The 22,773-nt window shown below is 35.1% G+C and overlaps 1 protein-coding gene across 4 annotated transcripts in view; it reads left to right on the top strand.

Moving 5' to 3' along the window:
* Positions 1–22,773, top strand: part of Dus1 (Dihydrouridine synthase 1) — a 144,762-nt gene that overhangs the window by 102,343 nt on the left and 19,646 nt on the right. For all 4 annotated transcript variants that reach the window (XM_089094250.1, XM_089094221.1, XM_089094232.1 and 1 more), the window contains exons 4-6: positions 12,447–12,642; positions 16,581–16,829; positions 20,041–20,180. In XM_089094250.1, coding sequence (XP_088950376.1) covers positions 12,447–12,642; positions 16,581–16,829; positions 20,041–20,180 — 585 coding nt within the window. The remainder of the gene's footprint in view (positions 1–12,446; positions 12,643–16,580; positions 16,830–20,040; positions 20,181–22,773) is intronic.

Genomic DNA, 22,773 nt, shown 5'->3' with positions numbered 1-22,773 from the left:
TTTTAATTTATATATTAAATAAAACAACTCGGTATATAAAAATTAACTTAAATTCAAAAAAAAGAGTATAAACCAGATGGGAGGGTTTTTTGGGCAATTAGGTGTTTTTTTTTTAATTCTTTTTTCTTTCTTTATCACAATCAATTTACAATGTGTGTGTGTGTATGCAAGGCAGATAAATTTCCACTATTTAATGCCGCCCCCGGCCCGGGCCCGCCGCAGCGGGCCCCCGCTTCCTTGCGCCTGGCGCTTCCCGGCCCCGGCCGCCGCAGCGGCCCTTGGGGGGGGGGGAGGGGGACCCCAAAATTAAAAATTTTGTAAGTAAAAGTGTATGATATTATTTCACAAGTGTGCATTAGTCCAATAAATGATGTATTTTTTTTATTATAAATAAAAAAAAGTGTATTTATTTAAGTATTTTTTTTCTAGTGGTTATGTAAATGTTGTATTTTTTTTATTATAAATAAATTAAAAAAAAAAGTATATTTTTGTTTTCATGTTTAATGTGCCTTTTTCAATGTAGTATTTTTGTTTTAAGTATTGTCACCTTTATGTATATAATAAAAGAAAATATTATTCCTCTTCTTCTTCTTCTTCTAATTATTATTCTTGAACGGAGTAGTAGTAATAGGGAAATTATTTATTCATTAGACAGACATAGTCTACAGTTAGTTGTCTAGGTGAATTGTTGAAGGGAACATGTATCAATTTAAAACACCATTCAGATCGTTTCTGTGTGGACCGTCAATGTCGGGCAAAACAAAACTCTTAACTAAAATAATTAAAAATTGCGATAAAATTTTTGTGGAAAAGCCGATAAAAATCTACTATTGCTATAGTATTTGGCAGGAGTCATATGATAAAATAAAAGCAATTGCTGCCACGACGGGGTTGGTGCAGATACAATTCATACAGGGACTTGATGTTTTCAGCATTATTGAACAAAACTCTTGGTTGATCATTGACGATCTGGCTGAATCTATTGAACAATGGTCCCAGAAAATACTACAACTGTTCACTGTTTGCTCTCATCACGAACAGGTTTTCATCACTCTAGTTCTAAACAATCTCTTTCATCAGAGCAAATGCATGCGATCACTTGCATGGAAGTGTACCTACTATATCATCTACACAGTTGTTCGTGATTCTAGCTCGCTAATAATTCTCAATAAACAAATATATCCTGGCGCCCCCGAATTTCTGCTCTCAACATACAATCAGGCAACTAATTAACCCTACGGTTACATCCTATTGGATCTTAATCAAAATATACCGAAGGATTTGCGCGTAGTCACATATATTTTTGATAATGAAATTACAGTATATCTCCCAGTGAACACTAAAAAGACCTATTAGTTGCTATCATGACACTGAAGAAACTACATGAAAATAGACATTTGTTTTCAGTTCTAAGCACTTCAAAACCTCCGCTCAGGAAAGCAATACTCAAACACGGTATTGACAACGATTTCATTAATCTAATATCCGAACTTTGTTTAAATTTGATCGAGGGTAATGTTCAAGTGCCAGAAGTAGTTAAGCAACAGGCAAAGCAACATCGTTCCATTGTACGTACATTGGCCTCTAAAAAGAAAGGAAAGAATTTCAAAAGGAAACGACTTCTTCAGGCGGGCGGTAGCTTTTTCACACTTTTACTGCCAATAATTGCAGGACTTGTAAACAGTTTTCTCTAAAGACAGAGAATGGCAAAACCCTATAAATTGACTCCAATAGAACTCGCTCTCTCACCCGTCGAACACTTTGAGAACAATCTGAAAGATCTTAAGCCGAACTGGCCAGCCATGACAAAAAACCAACAAAGAGAAAAATCTCTAAAAAAAAAAAAAAAAAAAACCATACTGTTGCCCTGGGCGTGAAAATAAAAAAAAAATAAAAAAAAAAACCCGGATATTTCGCCTTTATAAAAAAAAGGCGTCTTAAGCACGAAAGACACTAAAAAAAAACAATAAAAAACAAAAAACCAATAAACCCACCACCAATAAAAACACAAAAATGTACAAACGGCGCAAAACTAATCCACGTAGGGAAAAGATGCTAAAATTGAGTTACTTCAGTGAGGACACCAGAGTAACTGAGGAAAAATAAAAAAACTGTAAATTACTTTAATTATTCAGTTGCGAAATAATCCTTTTGTTAGCTATTACTGAAGCAAATCGTTTTGGTCTAACAGGTAAAATAGTCCCCTGGTGATTATTTAAAATCTTTACTCCCTTATTGACAATTGATTCACTCTTTAGAAGGTTATCATAAATTGGGTCAATATTTAAATTACCCGTGTCCCTATTTATGGAAAGGTTAGCAAACATATGTTTTTTAATTTTTATGGCTTCCCTGTCCCATTGGGTGTACCCCTTATCATTAGAAATAGCCAAGGCTTCATCAAATTTTACAAAATGATCTGGTTGAAGCAAAATATGCTCTGCTAAAGCTGAAACGAAAGTTTCTGGGGGCTTGCTTAATTGTAGGGTTTTTTCTATTGAATTTCGGTGTTCAATAAACCTTTCAACAAATTGTTGGTGAGTCCTACCAATATAGAACTTCCCACAAGAACACGGAATTTTATACACCCCACTTACTAAATTTCCCCGAGTTAAATCCTTACCAGAACTAAAAAAACTACTCATTGGCCTCAGCGATTGGAAACATGTATCAATACCAAATTTACGTAAAACCCGTGAAAGTTTCTCCCCCAAACCAGGTACATATGGTAGTGAAATGAAGCTTTTTGATACAACTAAATCTAAAGACTGAGAAACCTCAATAACCCTACTACTATGTTTGGCCCGTCTATTTTCAATTATTTTATCAATGAACTAAATTGGATAACTATTACAAAATAAAATATCCCTCAAGTATAACAATTCCGAATCCAGAAATTCCTGGGAACAGATATTAAAGGCTCTATCCACTAGTGAAATTACAACCCCCATTTTCACCGACATAGGGAGGCAAGAATGAAAATTTAAATACCTATCATTGTGCGTAGGTTTTCTGTAAATCGAGAAAAGTAAATGGAAATCCCTTTTAATTAATAAAATATCCAGAAAAGGTAATTTATTATTATCCTCAAATTCAACTGTAAATTTAATATTATTATCAAAACTATTTAAATGCTCAGAAAAAAGGTCTAAGGAGTCCAAACCATGTTTCCAAACGCACACCACATCATCCATGAACCTACCCCAGAAGCAAGGGGAGATTCTAAAACTGTTTATAGCGGAGGTTTCAATGGCATCTATGAATAGATTTGCCAATAAAGGAGAAAGAGAAGCCCCCATAGGTAACCCAAAAATTTGTCTATAAAACTCCCCTCGAAAACCAAAATAAAAAGAAAATTCATTTACCAGCATAATTAGTTTCATAATGACATCAATATCCAAACTGGCTAACGTCACATCCTGTATTAAATCAAAGTGTTTTTCTAATTTACTTTTTAAAATATCCTCGCACCTTTTTAAATTTAAAAAGGTGGTAATAATTATATGACAAGAGTGAAGTCAAGAGATATGACAAGAGTGAAGTCACACTCTACTGTAGAAAATGTGACCCTGACATTGCACTACATCAGGATCAGTACACTGTGAATTCAGATAATCTACCTGCACTAGTTGTTGTCGACGAAGACCTACTAGTGGATGAAACCTAAAGATTAGAAAATTAATTTTTATCATGTATATAATTTTTTTTTTATTGATAAAAAATTTAACAAACAACTTTATAAAAATTTATTCCTTGGTCACAATAATCAAAATTAAAAAAAATTTTTATTAAATTATAAACAATAAAGTCGTTCAATCGAGGTAAGTCAACGTAGATGTCGAGAAACTGCTTGTAGGTGTAGCCACGACATCTGAGCATGTAAAAGAGTAGTGCATGAAAGCCACATGTCTTAGTTGCTAAATCCTGTACTCTTCGTTGATTTTGAATAATGATCTTCCCCCTGCTTTCAATAAAGTTGCTGATGTATGGAGCGTAGAATTCATACGATAGACCAAGAGGGTCAAAAATTCAATATTCTTCGCTGTTTGAAAGATGCATAGCAAATGACCGGTCGTCAAAGTCGACGGACTGCTATTAACAATGATTAGGATGTTGTTAACACTTGGAATTTTTTCAATGTAGTCCAAAGGTATGCAATAGGACTTGTACCGGGACATGTATGGATCCATACTAAATACGTTGATTATTTGGTTTGTGTTCATGGTGCTAGGTCTAGTAGAAAACTGCCGTCGGGGTGATTTCCCAATAGGTTTCAAATTGACTCAGTGATATTAGCGTGATACTCTCGGTCAGAGCATTGGAAAATACACACTCTAAATGTACAGACCCTGTTTTTACTATGGTCATATCCTGTGTGCCAGACAAATCCAAAATAATAAATCCATTATTTTTTTAAAAAATTGAATCGCATAATCCATTTTCAAATACTTTGAAATCATGATCTAGAGATTGGATAGTCAACTCGTACAGAGTTCTATAGGATTTTTTGTCAAATGATAAAGCGTACAGTGGAATACCATTTACTTTGCACACAAAGCTAGATAGACTGAAAAAATTAAAATCGTGGGAGGATTTAGTCCAGGATCCAACGGCACTCCCACTCTTCACAAAGGCAAACGCCAATTTTGATGGGATTTCTCCATTGATAAATGATGAATCGCTATAGCTACGAGAGCCGGTGGCAATGTGACGTTGATTGGTGATCGTATGAGGAACAAGAAGTTTAATGTTGTTACCATTGGCTCGTAGCTTTTCCACTGCCAATGCAACAGACCCCATAACCTGTTGTTTTTAGACGTCGAGAATTGCTGATGATATAATGACATTTGCATCGGGTGCTGCAGGTAGTGTTTTTCTCAAAATGAAATTCGATGGGATAATCTGTAACTTTATGTTAATCTTGACAATGGGGGGTAACCAATGGGATATATTCAATATCTCATGATTTAATTTTCTAGCTATAAGAGACTCTTGGGTCACTGCAGCAGTCAACTCACCGTCAGTATCAACACCTGACCGATATTCATAGCCTAATGATTGTCCTCTCAACTCCTTGTATGCCTTTGGTGTCATCATCATAAATTGTATGTAGCTTGCATAGTTTGATAAATTATTGCTAGTGCTCACCAATGTCCCATTAATCAATACATTAATTTGTTTGAATAGGTTGTGTAGAATGCAGTTTTCGTAGGAGAGACCTTCGCCAGCGTTTGGAGTTGTATTATCTGACTTTTTCTTCACCACAACATTTAAATCAATAAATGTTGACGACAAATCAATGAAATAGTCTTCATCGGAAAATATTTGAAAGTGTATATTTTCCGAAAGGGGTTGTTGGGGGTGAAACTGCTCATAGTAGCCATACCTGACACTGACATCAACATTTTCAGCATTAAATAGATTCAATGAGGAACAGATTGATGGATATGATTCCTTGTGAGGGAGATGAGTAATCCTAAGAGAAGAAATCTTTCTTTGATCTAACAATATTTTCCTCTTTTTTCTTCTTCTTCTGCTTATCAGGCTTTCTTGTTTTATTTCTCAAAGTCCTTGTTGATGTCCTTTGCTTCCTGCCTGGGCGAAGACCGATAAATGAATGACACGAACGCATCCTTTTCAATCCCTCCCCTTTTTGTCAAGATTTTAGTTGCTCACCAGCGGCTCTTGCTGAAGATCTAATATTTTCCTTAACACTCTCCTTGAAATTCTTGCCCGACCCCCAGTCCTGTAGTGTTGAGGCAACAAAATTTGATGCAGCAGGTACAAGATATTTTCTGGCAAGGGGTAGTGCAGAACGAAATAGCCTAGCAAACCAGCTACCAAGACCATAGCCAGACTTTGTAGTACGCCCCTTGTAGTAGTCCAATTCATTGCCTATTTGACGTGGACTCAGAGCACCAACATAACAATCGATATCGGGATATACAAATGGAATTCTCTTATTTTTAATTTTAGGTGAATCCACAGTCGTTGGTGACAGATCAAAAATGACATGTACTCACTGTGCTGACTATTGCTATTGCTAGAAGTTCACCCATGTACCTTCTTATTGTTAGCTGGCAGAGTTCCAAATACAAAGTGTTTTCAGGAACATACTGAAGATTCTTTATATTATAGTGATGAACAAGTTCATGAGTTTTTTTTCGCTCAAGAACACGCAAGAGGTAGACATTTAAATTGCCGACTCTCGGTGTTTCCATAAAGGATACATAGATAAATATGCAAGAGTCCGAGGCAAAACCAGGTGGATAATCAGTAAAAATAACTTGATTCATCCCGTAAACGGTGTCAGCATTTTTCCCATTGATCATTTTCTGTTTAAAGCCAAGAATATCTCTTAGATTGTCATTGATAATAATTATTTAAGTATCAAGAGGTGAGGTAATGTAAATACTATCATGTTCCAATGAATACTTAAAATAGAAGTTACCATTCCTACGATATGAAATTTTTCTATTGATTGCACGAAACAAATCACCCATATTATCATATTCAATATATTTCAATTTAGCAAGTGGATATTAACTAGATTTAAGTGCTTCAACCGATTCATAGTCGAAATAGTTCAACCCATTCATTGTCCAATCGAGAGGTATAACTTTTATATCATACGCACGATCCTTTCTCAGGATGTCACAGGTATTTTTGAGAATAAAGTCGACAAGAGCCACTTCATATGCACCATCAAATTTGATTGCAGGGGAGAGTTTTGTCCAAAAATCACTTGTCGTATTCAAGTCATTGTAGAGAGGATCGGAAACGTTGGACATGAAAGTCACATGGAAATCATTGGGCATTGTCAATATCTTCAACACCGATCCAAGAATCAAAATCAGAGTTGTATCCTAGCCACCAAACTAGTAACTGTTTCTTACCCCTGCGAGTACGTTTCTTTAATATCTTTTCAATTTGATAGATTTCACTAGCATTTTTAACATTTTGTAGTTCATAGTCATAAAAACCACCGATAATCTCTTCATCATTGGTATCACGCAAACGATAAGCTATTGGTTTAGTGTCTAGGATTTTCGCCACTTTAAAAAGTTCGGTGGACCATAAGTAATTCCCCTTTTCAAAAACATTAGTTGTTCTATTAATTCGAACGGTATCACCAACATTGAATTTATTTTTCATCTTCTTGACAGCCGACGATTCATTGGAATACTGTTTAAGAAAGGTGTCAATCGTATCATGATTAGAATGATGAACTTCCGTTGGCGTAGAGTTGGACAATGATTGATGAGGTCGTTGATTATAAATCAACATGATTTTATCAAGATCATGAATAAAATCCGATGTATTTTTTAATGTACAATATCTGGAAATTAAAAGTCGAATAGTTCTTATCAATTGTTAGACGAATGCGGTCTTTATAGGACTGTAACTATGATAGAGCAGTGCACTATATTTCTGTAGTACTTTTGCAGAATGGGGATTAAGAAATTCACTACCGCGATCCGTTTGAATTTTTTTATACCAACTCTGTTCGAGAATACTTTCAATGGCCTGAGCAACTTCAACACCTCTCTTTGATCGCAATGGAATTGCATATGCATAGCGACTATAAACACTGATTGCAAGTAGAATGTACTTGTACGGTGTATTGTGACGTCTTTGAAGCTCATCTAGAGTCAGGAAATCTGCTTGCATTATATGCAATGGGTGAAAGGCTTTAGTTCTTCAATATTGATTGGCACGAAGTCTATGATTTCTATGCAGAGTGTAACTTGATTTATTTTGTAGATAGTCTTGTGCACTTTTAGTGTGAACACCAGTGACTTTGGAAAGAGTGGTGGGGGAACTTAAACTCCCCGCCTCACCAATATTTTCATAAACACCTTTCAGAACTTCAACCATTTTGAACGTAAACACGTTGTGTAACGTCCGCTACCCTTTTGTATACTGGCCGTTGGTGGTGGTGGTGGTGGTGATGGTGACGTTGACTTGATACGTCTTCGCTTTTGTCTAGCTATCAGTGGTGTGCTAGTATTTTCCAAAATTGATTTAAAATCTTCTTCTTCAAGTTCATTTTTTAATGGTGTCAATGTTGTTGTTGTTGATGATGACGATGATGCATGTTCATTTAATTTTTTTAGAATTTGTCTATTGCCAATAAGACTTTTGGGGAAGTTTAATGTATTTAGAAAGTTGTATAGATGAGTGTCAAATGATAATAGTCCTTTACGATTTGTAGCCATGTCATAGATTAAATCAAGTAGATTATAGCTATTGTTCTGAATTATAATCCCAGTCCCATTTCTCTCAACTTGAATGTGATCTTGACTACTTTTCAAGACATAGGCTAGGAGTCGTGTTATTTTTTCAACAAATTTTTTGGGGCTTAGTTTTAAAAATTTAGATAAAAATTTATACAAATACATCTTCTTAAATTTTGTTCCAGCAGCAGCAGCAGCAGAATACTTAGGAGAGGATTATTTTTTGGGATCAGCAGCAGCACCAGCAGCAGCAGTGGGCTTTTACCGATAGGACTTGTGTTTGTCCACTCAGCGAAGTGCATCTTGAAGTAAAAGCAGTTTTTTATCATCCTCAATATTTTCATTGTCAAGGAATTTACTCAGATTGTTCTCAAAAAACCAACAAAGAGAAAAATCTCTAAAAAAAAAAAAAAAAAAAAAAAAAAAAAAAAAACAAACGAGACTGTGGCCCTGGGAGAGAAAATAAAAACAACACAAACAAAACAACGCGGATATTTCGCCTGTATACAAAAAAGGCGTCTTCAGCACGAAAGACACAAAAAAAAAACAAGATAAAACTAAAAACCAATAAAACCACCACAAAAAAAAAAAAAACAAAAATGTACAATCGGCGCAAATTGATCCACGTAGAGAAAAAATGCTAATATAGAGTTACTTCACTGAGGACACCAGAGTAACTGAGGAAAAATAAAAAAAACTGTAAATTACTTTAATTATTCAGTTGCGAAATAATCCTTTTGTTAGCTATTACTGAAGCAAATCGTTTTGGTCTAACAGGTAAAATAGTCCCCTGGTGATTATTTAAAATCTTTACTCCCTTACTGACAATTGATTCACTCTCCACTCATGCATCTAGTACCACGGAACGTGATTGCGTAATATGCATTGCCAGGGTCAGTAACCTATTACAATGAACGATACTTGCCCTACCAGACAGGTTTTCTATTATGACACCCATTTTTTGGAGGTCAAACAGAGAGAGAGAGTGGCGGACACACTAACTTGTTTAGTAGTTGGATTCAGATATAGCGTTATATATAGTTACCCACCAATCACTTTTGACTCTTAACATTGAAGCCTCACGGCCTTTACTATAGGCAACGCTATAGCGTTACCTCTGAAACAGGGCAAAGGGAATTTACTCGCTAGACGTGTTCTTAGACCAACTCAGAAGCTGCATATAGGGAGTAATTTTCATTGTACTTCATATTAGTAAGATATTTGAATTCAGTGAGAGAATAGTTTATTTGAGAGGATATTGGTGGATAAAAAAAAAATGAGTGGTGCATTTATAAATTTGGAGATTAATGATTGAACTGACAGCAGCGGCAGCAACAATATACTAGTACCCAATGTAGCTGTGGAAACAACCGCTGACTGTAGACTATGTCTTGAATGGGACATTATGTATCCGAGATATGTGATATCATTAAGCAAGTTTAAGAAGGAGGAGCAACTATGTTTTGCTGGGAAAGTGAATATTCTCCATATAAATAAACTTCGGTCAGCGATAGATGTCGTATCGAAATATATTGATGAGAACAAAATGTGATATATTGGTCATCAGGTGGCCTCTAGAATGAGATTCACACACCTCCTCAAGACAGGAATTACACACTTTAATTTGTACTGCATATCCTCTATGCAATTTACACGGATTGCATAATCCACACTTTTCATTATACTCATCAATCATTGTACAATTCCCACATGATGATGACCAGCTGCCCAGTGTGTACATACATAACGGATATGTATGGAACATTTTGTCATGTGTTGACACTCTCACTACCACAATAAAACTGAGCTAGCAACAACAAAAATTGTCTGAGATAGAGAGAGAGAGAGGAGGAGTAAATCATCCAGAAGGTTCACCTTCCTCATGAAAAAAGGCCCAAATTTCTAAACTAGTGATGCTAGGTACTCATACACTATCCTTTATCCGGTTTGCGGCCCGTATGTAGAAAAGTTGTGGAATTACGGGCTAACAGTAATGTCTGGGCTTTTGACAACAGTTAAATGATAAATGCCAAGTTTTAATTATGTGGTTAAGATTTCCCCGAAAAAATATCTTCCTTTGAATAGACAACTGTAGAAAATCATCATCTAGAATCAAACATTTTTCCATAAGAACTAGATTCCTCATGATTCGCTCTTTCTTGAATCTATCTATTTTTTAGAGTCCTAACTCTCTCACAACTAACTTCAGACTATTCATAATTTCTTTTTGTACTCTATAAAATATACGCTAGTCTACTATTGAAAGAAAAAATACAATTGATTTAGAAACGTTTTTACTGAACATAATTACAATAATAATAATATTCACCGATGTATTTTGTTCTCATCAATATATTTCGAGACGATATCTAATGCTTACCGAAGTTTATTTATCTGGAGAATATTCACTTTTCCAGCAAAACATAGTTGCTCCTCCTGCTTAAACTTGCTTAATGATATCACATATCTCGCATACATAATGTCCCATTCAAGACATAATCTACAGCCAGCGGTTATTTCCACAGCTACATTGGGTACTCGTATATCGTTGCTGCTGCTGCTGTCGGTTCCATCATTAATCTCCAATAGTGTAAATGCACCACTCATTTTTTTTTTCTCCACTAATATCCTCTCAAATAAACTATTCTCTCTCTGAATTCAATTCTCCTACTAATAAGAACTACAATGAAAATTACTCCTTATATGCAGCTTCTGAGTTGGTCTAAGAACACGTCTAGCGAGTAAATTCCCTTTGCCCTGTTTCAGAGGTAACGCTATAGCGTTGCCTATAGTAAAGGCCGTGAGGCTTCAATGTTAAGAGTCAAAAGTGATTGGTGGGTAACTATATATAACGCTATATCTGAATCCAACTACTAAACAAGTTAGTGTGTCCGCCACTCTCTCTCTCTGTTTGACCTCCAAAAAATGGGTGTCATAATAGAAAACCTGTCTGGTAGGGCAAGTATCGTTCATTGTAATAGGTTACTGACCCTGGCAATGCATATTACGCAATCACGTTCCGTGGTACTAGATGCCTTACTACTCATTTATTCTGATTCTTGTGAAACGAAATGAAATAAAAAGCTTGTAAGTGCTCTCAATTACAAGTGATTATGTTAAGGTAAATTATTGTTTTTATTCAAACAAAAGAAGTTAGTTTAAATAAAGAAATTTGTCGTAAAATAAAAACAAAATTAATGAATTCTAAATGTTTTTCGTAGAAGCCATGTTTGTTAGCTTCATACTGAACGGTACTTAAACACATTCTGTAAATTAAAACTCATAAAACGGAAAATCATTAAGTGATTTTGCACCATAGGCTTCGTAAATTATAGTTCAAACCAGGTTGAAACCCTGGGATTGTAATTACACTTGAAAATCAATTTTGTATCACATCTGTAATTTTTTTTTTTTTTTTTTTTGTGGAGTTCTTCGCCTTTTTTAAATTTTTCATTTTTTTTATATTATATGTGGCTTTACTTTTTTGCTTTATCGTCTTCGTCACTTTACTTATTCTTTGTTTTGTGGATGTAATTCATGTAGGTTATGCCTAAAACTAGCATCAGTACCTTGAATATGGCATACTAGGGTGCGTTAATAAACCTTTTTGAGTTATGTCGGGAATTGTATTATTAAGCTTTCGGCCAGGCTGTCACATCAACCAATTTTAGAGAAATGAGTTTTAGCTTCAACAGTGTGAATGGATAGTGATTTTTTGTGGTCAAGCTATGCTTAAACCTGGCTTTGAAATATGGCAACATTGGTAATAGAACATGTGTCGCTGTCAATTGTAGTCTTTAGTCAAAATTGTAGGGATATACTCCGGAGGAGTCGCTTTATCCCAGAAATCACGTACACTAGATGCCGCATTATTTACTATAAAGCTGTTTATATTAAATAAACAGCTTTAAAATCGGAAATACAAGCATTTATTTCAAAATCTTGACAGTGAGATTTCGTCAAGGGGACACCCATTTTCAGAAATCACCTACACCAGGTGCCGCGTTCCAAACCTGTGGCAACCACCATGTGGCACGCATGGTGTTTCGATATGTGCGCCAGGTGGTGGTAAGTCAGTGCCCTCTTGTATGCTCCAAAATATGTTGTTTTCAAATATTTGATGTTGAATATTATTTGACTATTGGAAGAATTATTCCAAAGTATTACTGAATTTTGTGTACTTCGAATGAATAATTTTATTTTTCTCAGTTGAAATGGCTTCAAAAGAATTGAAAGTTCCAATTACATGCAAGATACGAGTGTTCCCTGATGTTGAAAAAACTATTGCGTACGCCAAAATGATTGAAAGAGCTGGCTGTTATGCCTTAACTGTACATGGAAGAACCAGGGAACAGAAGGGACGGGATACGGGCCTCGCTGACTGGGAACAAATAAAGGCAGTCAAGTAATTTTTTCGCTTTCTTAGTTTTCTAGTGAATGTAATAATTTTTTTTTAATATAAAGTAAATTTTGTATTTTCTTTGATAGCTAGGCTAAATCTATAAGGAACAAAGCAAAGAATATGGGTAACCTACAAGAGTGGGAAGTGGTGCTAGTGTTGAAAAACCCTCAATGCCATCTAGTGTTCGGCGACATTTGGCATTTTTTTCAACGTAATAATAAGAATAATTAATTTAAGTTGTTTAGATGGTAAAATTATTGTAGTACTAACTTTCTGATCTCAGTTTCTGATAGAAAAATTATTACAAAGCCTGAGAAAATGCCAATTGTCGCCAAAAGGTGGATGGCGTTGATGTTTTTTTGGACGACACTAGTGCCAGTTTAAACTTTTATAAATTCCCAATACTCTAGAACAAAATATGAGTTATCTGTGATATATAAAGTCCTTAAAGTTTATGTTCACTCTGGATCTTGCGACAAGCCTTTTGCAGTAACTTACACTGAAGGGTGATGATGCGTATTATTATTGTGTTTTCATATCTGTCCATCCATCGAGCCAGAATTATGATATTACTTAAACTTTTTCTTAGAGAGTGATCTAAACTGATTGAAAACATAACACAATTTTGTTTTTTTCAATAATTTTTACCTTTATTTTGCAATCTGAAAAAGTTGCTGAGCAAATTTGTTTTTTTTAAATGTAATTTGTTAGATAGATGAAGTGGGATCTAAGCTGCCAAATGGTAGCAAGTCTTCTAACGTTCTTTAAACATTAACATTAACGTCTGATGTTGATAATGTTAAGCATGATAGTAGAAGAAATGATGAGGAAGAAGTAGAAGAAATGATGAGCATGAAAGAAAAAAATTACCTAGTGATTTCATAAACTTTTATGAAATGGAATCAGTAAAAATGATAAAGTGTAATAAAATAAAAATTAAAATTAACTATTTAAAATTTGTTAGACTTTTTTTTTAATTATTAAACATTAACGTCTTCCAAACATTAAAATTCTAGGACTGCAGAAACATAATATGCAAAAGAAGTTACATAGAGAACTTAATTCTTAAGTCTAGCTGAAAGAAGATTATTAACCAGATATTGAATTTAGATACCTTCAGAGTTTTTAAAAGCGCTCTTGGATAGGGAAAGTTCATTTCGAAAGTATTTAAATCTGGTAAATACATACATATACATTCAAAATATTTATGTACGTTTTCGTTGGGATGTGTGTATGCATTTTTTATATTGTCGTCTCCAAAGAGTAATAATAATTAAAAGAAAAAATTGCAGGTAGACTTTAATACCTAAATTGGCTTGACTAATTAATGAATATGGTTTAAGATATAATTAACTGAAATTGGCATCAAAACAGCTGTCAACGATTTTAGCTGTAACTATCAGATCATTGTACCTTCTGAAAACTGATAAAGAAGATACATACTTCTGTCCCTTGTTTTTGAGATTATTTGGTTTAATAAATATCATACATTATAGATTTGAATCATTATTACGAATCATTAACGATTTTATTTGTACCGATGAAATTATTGTATTTTTTTAATTTGGTAGAACATGGGAACTTCTTTTTGTCTCTTTCCTTAACTTGCGGGTATAAAGGAAGGAATCGCCATACCATCTTGAAACACCGTCCTTCCCGACAAAATTCTGCAAAAAAAACAAAAAAATGCAAAATAATTAAGTTTAAATACATTTGCCTGTAATACTTTTTTAACCATCGTACTCCTCACATCGAAATTTCTAAAGTCTTTCTGTATATATGTGCCTTATTCCAATGATTTTCTATTGGCATTAGAAAGTAGTTATCATAATCTGACGAAAAAAGCTTCTAAAAAGCTTTTTTTTAATAGGGCTCATCAGAGGGATACTCCTTGCATGCATGGGTTTTGAAATTGATTTATATATTCCATATTGGTCTGTTTATTTTTAAACAACAGAAATTCTTGTCAAATGAAAGATGCAACTTCTTAGTTTGTGGTTAAGTTCTTTTCTTGGGGTACACCATATTGCTCTTGTATCTAATCATCAGGGTTACCACCATCAGTAGGATTTTACTAGATCTAGTAAAAAAAAATTCTTCCAGGTCAGGGTGGCAACCCTGCTAATCATAAATGAGATATTCGCTGGACCTCAGCACTCTCCATTCGCCTCTTCGCAAATGAAAAGAGCATAATTTTTAGAATGCCAAAAATACCAATAGCGCTTGCAGGGATAATTCTACTGTCTCCAGATTATTCGACTTTGTTAACTGATCCTTCTAGTAGCAAGTACATAGATTTATTTTGCGTGAAGATTCTTGGCTTGTTAAACTTCCATAGTCGGAGAAGAAACCCAATACTTAAAAAAGGATTGTAGTTAATGAGTCAATTTCGTTCAATTTCAATTCTTCTCATCTCGTTCTTTTCTAGCCTTGATACCCCTGGAAAAGTTTTCAATAAACTTAAGGACTGCCTAAATGAATGTGTCAAAGTTAAGTAAGAAAAGTGATGTTTTTCGAATCAGAAGAAGCAAAGATTCCGTTGTTATTTCAATAGTCAACTAAGGGGATGAATACAACAAAACAGGATAGCCTAATTGGTCTTTCTTAAAATATTCTTTTGTAGATAAGTCAATTAACTAACAATTTGAAGCGTTAAATTTTTTGAAGAATTTTAATAATAGACATATTGATGCATAGCTTAGATTCTTCGGTGTTCAATGATATGTATCTTTCTTTCAACGCCTATTTGGTAACAAGATTTTAGGGTTATATTGTTGCATGATTTTAATCATTCAACATCCTTATATGTATATATATAAATATATATATATATATATATATATATATATATATATATATATATATATATATATATATATATATATATATATATATATATATATATATAACAATTTACTGTCAATTAATGGCAGTGTCTGTCGTTTGTTGCAGCAATTGGGACCAGAATTTTAACGTTAATATGTATTTTGTCACTAATAAAACAAACAGGGTAATCAAATTCCTTTTATTTATGCTGTGTTTGGCAGTAGGATCAAAATCGGGAGGGAGAAAACGCCATCTCACAAAGTTCCAAGTTTGCTGAACGCTTGCTTTAAATTGCAATTTTTCCCCAAAAAAAATTTTGACGGCCACAGCTCTCGCCTCCTCATGCTGTATAGCCTGAATGCCCTCGTTAGATAAAAAGCGACAAGGCAGGCCCTCAAATTGGGTGAAAATAATAAAGGAAGAGGACAAATTAGATTAAAAGAAAGCCGAAAATAGGACTTTTTGAAGATAGGTAATTGGTTGGCACGCTGGGCTGGGAATCCTTTGTCCAGGGGGCACGGGTTTGATTCCTAGCTTGACCGGTTATTTGGTTTGGGATGGGGGTCAATGACGTGACTCTGTAAGCTCAGCCAGAGTCGACCCAGCTCTAAATGGGTACCTGGAGGAGGTAAGCAGGAAGGGTGTGCAAAAGCACTGGATGGCTGCCCCCCCTCCCCATTGCAATTCCTGGTCGAAAGGCGACGAAACGGAGATCAACACCGTCGGTTTGGACCTTAAAGGTCTAGTGCCATCATGCTTGCTTACTTACTTACTTGTTGAAGATAAGATGGCAGACCCTCAAATAGGCCGTGAAGGCAGGCCTTCAAATTGGGTGAAAATAATGAAAGAAGATGGCCAATAAGATTAAAAGGAAGCCGTACATAGGCCTTGTTGAAGATCAGATGAAGGTGCATCAAAGAATTATGTGAAATTTGTTATATTGAGGCCCTAAAAATATGTCTAGTTTTGGGAAGTGGAATTTGCATAATTTCCGCCATCTATCTTGTATTTTGTAAATAAGCTGACATGTTGTTTTTTTCCTCTGACAACCATCAATAACTATTGACTCTTGTTGCATTATTGATTGTAATTACTAATTCATTTTATTATTTTAGAAAAGCGGTAAATATTCCAGTAATAGCCAACGGTAATATTCAATATCTGTCAGATGCAGATCGATGTCTCATGGAAACCGGAGTGGATGCTGTTATGACAGCAGAAGGCAATTTAACCAATCCGGCCATATTTCATGGAATTCAGCCTCCAGTTTGGGAAATGGCGGAAGAATATATAGAAATTTTGGAAAAATACCCGTGCAGTTTGTCTTATAGCAGAGGGCATCTCTTTAAAATGTTTAATCACTGGTAAGGGCTCTTTAACTTTAAAACTAATTATTCCTACACAAGTAAAAAACAGTTGATTTAATACGGGCACCATTGAATTACTTGTTTTTCAGCAAGTGGGGCCATTTATGGTTGCTGCTCGTAGTCTTACTTTCCAAAAAATCTTCAGCCCAAAAAGTAACTATCGAAAAGAGCAGACTTGTTCATCAGGACGGGTACCCGTTCGGTACCATTGATTTTGTAGAATGAGAGTCTTTTATCAATATTCTAGTTTAAGGTATTTTTACTTTTTTTTTTATTTCTTGGAAATTTCGTCATCGATTATCAAACGGCTACATCACGTGAGTACGTGAGCATTATCACACAAAGCGTCCTGCACATTATGTTTTACGTAGTAACTTAGTCTTTAGACATGTGGTTTCAATAATTAAATTATTTTATATCTTAGGCCAGGAATCTCGCCTAGATTAAAACCGTCTAGCTTAAAAATCTCGTCTAACTCGAATAGCTTGAAACCTCCTGAAAATGTCTTGCGATTGAACCAAAAGTGTCCCATTGGAAACACCATAGTCGAAAACCCTTGACTGGAGGTTTTCAGTCCCTCAGTCAAAATTTCGGTCTCTTGTAACCTACAGGATTCAAAGAAAGACATTTTTTTCTCAAGATCCTTACAGATATCCTTGTAATGGGAGGGGGGGGGCTAAAAACCTCAGGTCAAGGGTTTTTTACTATGGTTTTCCAATGGGACACTTTTTGTTTCAATTGCGAGGCATTTCCAAGGGGTTTTAAGCTATTTTTAGAATTTTCTGAAAATTCGCTTCACAATAAACTTTTAGTATTCAGATGAAACTAGTCATCATTCCTGAATTAGCATTAAACGTGGATTTTATCTAACTAGAATTTTTTATAGAACTGACTTTTAAATTCTTGGTTAGTATGGGCTGAGGTTCGCTCTTGGCTAGGTTGCCCCTTAGAGGAGGAGCCACGATCCTTGATATTTTCTATACTACTGGCATATTTTTGTGCTTTTCCGAAGTGATGCAGCGTTCTTATAATATGGTTACCGGAAAGCCTCTTTTAGGTTTTAAACGGAAAGCATGTTGATGGGGTGATGTGATGTAGATGGGTTGATGATGCTTGAAATTAATTGGCAATTAACTGGTTTTAAATGGTAAATTTTAAGATGGTGTTTGGACAAAAGACGTCAGTGGTTTTGATTTGTTATTCAAGTCGTACCTTATAGAAAAAGGGACTGTTCCCACTTATCATTAAATTCCAGTTTTCAGTACAATTTTCATATTTTTATTCAAGTCTATAGCACCTTATCTTCTAGGAACAGGTAGGGAAAATTAGATAAGTTAGTAAAGTGTATTTTAAAGAGGCTCTGAAAACCGATTTATTACAAGTTGACCAAGATTCTTCCAAGAAAGTTGTAGTTGCGCCCCGCCGTTTACCTGTAATACAAAAAGTTTTTAAACATAGATTAGGACTTATCCCGCTTAAGTTTATTTTGGGGATTGTGACACCAAAAGACATAATAATGATCTATCATAATGCACAAAAGCCCTATCAAGGGCAATTTTATATTCTACTGTAAAAATGAATTAATTTCTTACCCCCAAAAAGGTCGAGATGTGCTCCAGCTAGAGAGTCCGATTTTTATTAAGTTTCTCCAAACTTTTTCAGACAGTTCGTGGTAACGAACTGTAAGTAAGGAGCGACACGGCTCAATAGTAACTGAAACTCTAAAAGTCGGACTTTTGATATCAATAAATGTATCAAACGAATCAGCTTATTATTCTGAATCCAAATGTATAAGATACATTAAGCTTAGTGTTACCCATAAAAGGCTACGAGCCTGAGGAAATTTGCCTAATTTTCGAAAAACGGGGCAAACGGCCCCCTAAAAGTCAAGGAATCTTAGAATCACACCATCAGATTCAGCGTGTCATAGAACCCTACTGTAGAGGTTTCAAGCTCCTATCTGCAAACATATGGAAACTTGAATTTTTTGTCAGAAAGAAGATCACTGATGCGTATTTATTATTATTTTTTTTTCCAGGGGTGATCGTATCGAACCAATGGTCCTAGACATTCGGGAGAGGGCTCATTGTAATGGAAATGAAAAGTTCTAGTGCTCTTTTTATGTGACCAAAAAGATTGAACGGCAACTAGCCCCCCTCCCACGCCTTTTGTTTCTTCAGAATCATCCGATCAAAATTTTGGGATAGTCGTTCTGTTGAGCATAGTTGAAAAGTCCCAAAACTGTGCCTTTAGAGACCACATGAGATAACATGATCTGATGAATAAGTGTACTTATCATAAAGGTTCATTTGCCCTAATTTTACAGAGATGAAAATTTTATTGTTTTTCTGGCTTTTCGGAATATCAGAGTTTTGAATGATTCAAATGAGTAATCTTAAAAAAAAATGCCTGGGACAAAACTTACTTTATCAAAGGATCAATTATCCTACCAATTTACCCTAAAGAAATTACCTTACTACTTATTACTCAATACCTGATTACTTGTTAGGAAACTACCCTATTTATTATTTATTTTTGCCATAAAATACATTTAATCCAATTTATCCACAAAAGATCAAGATTTGACCAAGCCACAGACTCCGATTTTTAATTGCTTGGAGCTGTTTTTCCTACGGAAGAAGGTTTAAAATTTATTTATGTCATATTAATATTTTTTTATTACAAATTGTGGCTACTGCAATCGACTTTTTTTTTATTAAATTTAGTGTACCGTTTAGTTTAATTAAGAACTACTTATTTCTATTGAAGTTCAAAAAGTCAAAGCTAGTATATATACTGTACTCTTATAAGGTGAATTTTCAATAGTTTTTATTCCCAGGTATCTGCTCAGAGCAAAAAGTCATAAATAGATCTCTTTTCACACAGCTCAGATATACTAATATTTAGCATACATTTAACGTCAGTAATAGAATGAATATTCCACCTCTTATAGAGGGCCTTTACTTTTCCTCTGAGCAGTTTGGGTAGCACATTAGCTTTTGGGTAGCACATTAACTTCTTAGATCTCAAAATTAGTCGAAGAAAAAGGGGGTACTTAACCCCTTTACAAATTCTTTTGGTATTGGAGAGCGGGTTCGACCCGTAATCTCATGCTCTTCAAATCACATGCTCTTGTATGGCTTAAGTTTAACTTAAAGAGTCGGATTTGTCAACATACTATCTCAATTCTATTCTTCTTGATTTTCAGTTTTACATTACCCGAGTGTTCTGAAATTCGCCAACTCCTTGCTAGAGCTAGTGATTTGTATGATCTACGTGAAGTGTGCGTGGCCCTTAGAAATCATTTTCAGAAGTATATTGACGGATCTGAACTGTGGAGCTCAGAAGGTACACATTTGTCTTTTGCGTATGGTATATGTTTGGTTTATCTATCAACAAAAACATTCGATGAAGAACTAATCCAAAAACCAAAGAAGGATACGGAAGTTGAACCTATCCGTTGCTATTAACGAGATGGTTGTCTGTTGCTTCCATGTGCCCCCTTCTCATTTCAAAAATTTACCAAATGTCTACTTTTAATTTTTTCCCTATCCGTTAAAAAATAATAAAATAGAAATTGTGGAGATATTTATTCTTGTCTTTTATTTCAAATTTCTAGCTCAGAATTCAAAAATTGCTGTTAAGTTGATATGTCGATAAAAACTTTTTGAATCCCATTTTTGACTCTTAATTTGCAAACAAATCTTTGTCTTTGATAATATTCTAGAGACGTATTTTGTTCTGTTTTAATCACACAAAAAAACTATACCGGAATTTGAAACTTGCTTAGAAAAGTTTGGACGAGAAAATTGAGTCGCAACCAGTCGTCTTATGAGCACTAACTGTTTGCTAGTTTGTACTTAAATAAAATATGACGCAATTTGTTGACAAATTATTAGTGTATGAAAATAAGTTCCCCCGACAGATAGCATCTATTTCTCCGTGTAAAACTGGTTGGAGAAGTGCTGAATGAAAACAAGAACCCTTTTTCTAAGAAAAGTTGTTAATATAGAATTAATATTTATATACCTATATCGTATATAAACGAGAAAAACGAGAAATCTATATGCTAGGGTATAACTTTGCCTGCGTGGAAGAAGGATGACTCTCAAGCCCTCCCTCCCCGATGACGGTAGAAAAGAAATTCATTATAATAACAAAACTTGCTGGTAAATTCTAGTCCTCAGGCATCTTAAGTTGCAAGATGTTTTAGATTTTTTCATAGTAAATCGTGTATGATCTATCATGGTAACGAACTGTAAGTAAGGAGTGACTCAGCTCAATAGCAACCGAAACTCTACAAAATAGAATATGATGTCTATAGATGCATAAAAAGTATTGGATTTTTATACTTTCTTCAAATATATAATATTCATTAATTTTAGTATTACTCGTCAAAATCCACGACTCTGAGAAAAATTGCCGGGTTTTTGAAAAATGGGGGAAACCACCCTAAAAATTAAAAAATTTTAATGACAATTTCACCATTAGATTCAGGGTATCAGAGAATCCCACTCTAGTGGTTTCAAGCTTCCATCACCAAAAATGCGGAGTTCCGTCTATTTTGCCAGCTGAAAGATAATGGATTCGTGTTTATTTTTTTATTTTTTTAGCGTTGATCGTATCGAAATAATTGTCCTAGAAGATTGGGAGAGGGCGCATTCAAACGGAAATTAAAATTTCCAGTGCCCTATTTAAGGGACCAAAAATATTGAAGGGCAACTAGCCCCCTTCCCACGCCTCTTTTCTAGCCAAAATCTTTGGATAACCATTTAGTTCAGTATAGTTGAAATGTCTTATAACTATGCCTTTGGTGGTCACATGACCCCCTGCAGCCCCTGGGGAAAAGGCTTTAAGCTATGCAATTTACTCATTGTTTACGTATAGTTGTTGGGTTATTAGGTTACGTAGGGGTTATTAAATGTTATTGGGTTATTACGTTAAGTCATTACGTAGGCTATTTGGTATTGGGAAGTTGCAGACGTTTTATGGTGGGTTGGAGGAGGAATTTTCTGCTGAGAGTGGGTTTCCATGGGGAAAATATTCCGTGAGAATGGGAGTTTCCTCGGATGAACTTTCCAGAGGGACTCCTACGCTGGGGTATTTGACAGAACTTCTATACGAAATTCTTTTTATTTACCGTATCTTACTTTCCCTTTGCCGACTCAGTTTTTGAAATCAAGATGTCCTAGGGGAATTGTCCGAAAGATATTTTCAGCGGCGTTGAAATTGTCCAGAGGATTTTTTCGCAGGGTGGGAATTTACCACGGGAGAAATTCCCCATCTGGGAATTTTTTGCGGGAGAAATTCTCCATGGGAAATTTTTCCTAGGAGTGAATTCATACTGGAGGGGTATTTTGGGGGAAATTTTTCACTGAAGGGGGATTTGAAAAACGATTAGAAAGTAAAGTGATTTTCAAATGAATGTATGCTAGGGAGAATTTTCAGGCGGAATCGTCCGCAAGAAATTTTACGGATAGAATCTTCAGAGAGGATGGAATTTGTCCGGAGGGGATTTTAAGGGGGGGGGGGGTATTTTATTTGGGAGGAGCTTCCACGGAAGAGTTGCCCGAGAGGGGTGGGAATTTTTCATGGGAAGGGAGCCAGATATTCCGGCATTATTTGAAAAACAATCTGAAATTAAATAAGAAAAACAGTTTTTTTTTTCAACTGAAAATAAGGAGCAACATTAAAACTTACAAACGAACAGAGATTGGCCCGTAAATGAGGGGACTGCCCCCCTCCTCAATACCTCCCTCTTTGCGCTAAAGTTTGAGTTTTTATCCCAATTCTTTAAGAACGACTCCTGAAGCACAAGGACTGTTTAATTGGAATATGACGCTATTTTGAATGTACAAAAAAAGCTTAGCGCGAAGAGCAAACTATTGATGAGGGGGGCAACCCTCTCATATAAGGAATAATTTTTGTTAGTTTTAAGCTT

This window comes from Artemia sp. Qi Xiang Cuo, chromosome 1 (assembly GCF_049724085.1).
Source record: "Artemia sp. Qi Xiang Cuo chromosome 1, ASM4972408v1, whole genome shotgun sequence".
In the NCBI taxonomy this organism is placed as follows: domain Eukaryota; kingdom Metazoa; phylum Arthropoda; class Branchiopoda; order Anostraca; family Artemiidae; genus Artemia; species Artemia sp. Qi Xiang Cuo.
Note: the sequence above shows the minus strand (reverse complement) of the source record. Positions and strands in the feature narration are given on the sequence as shown.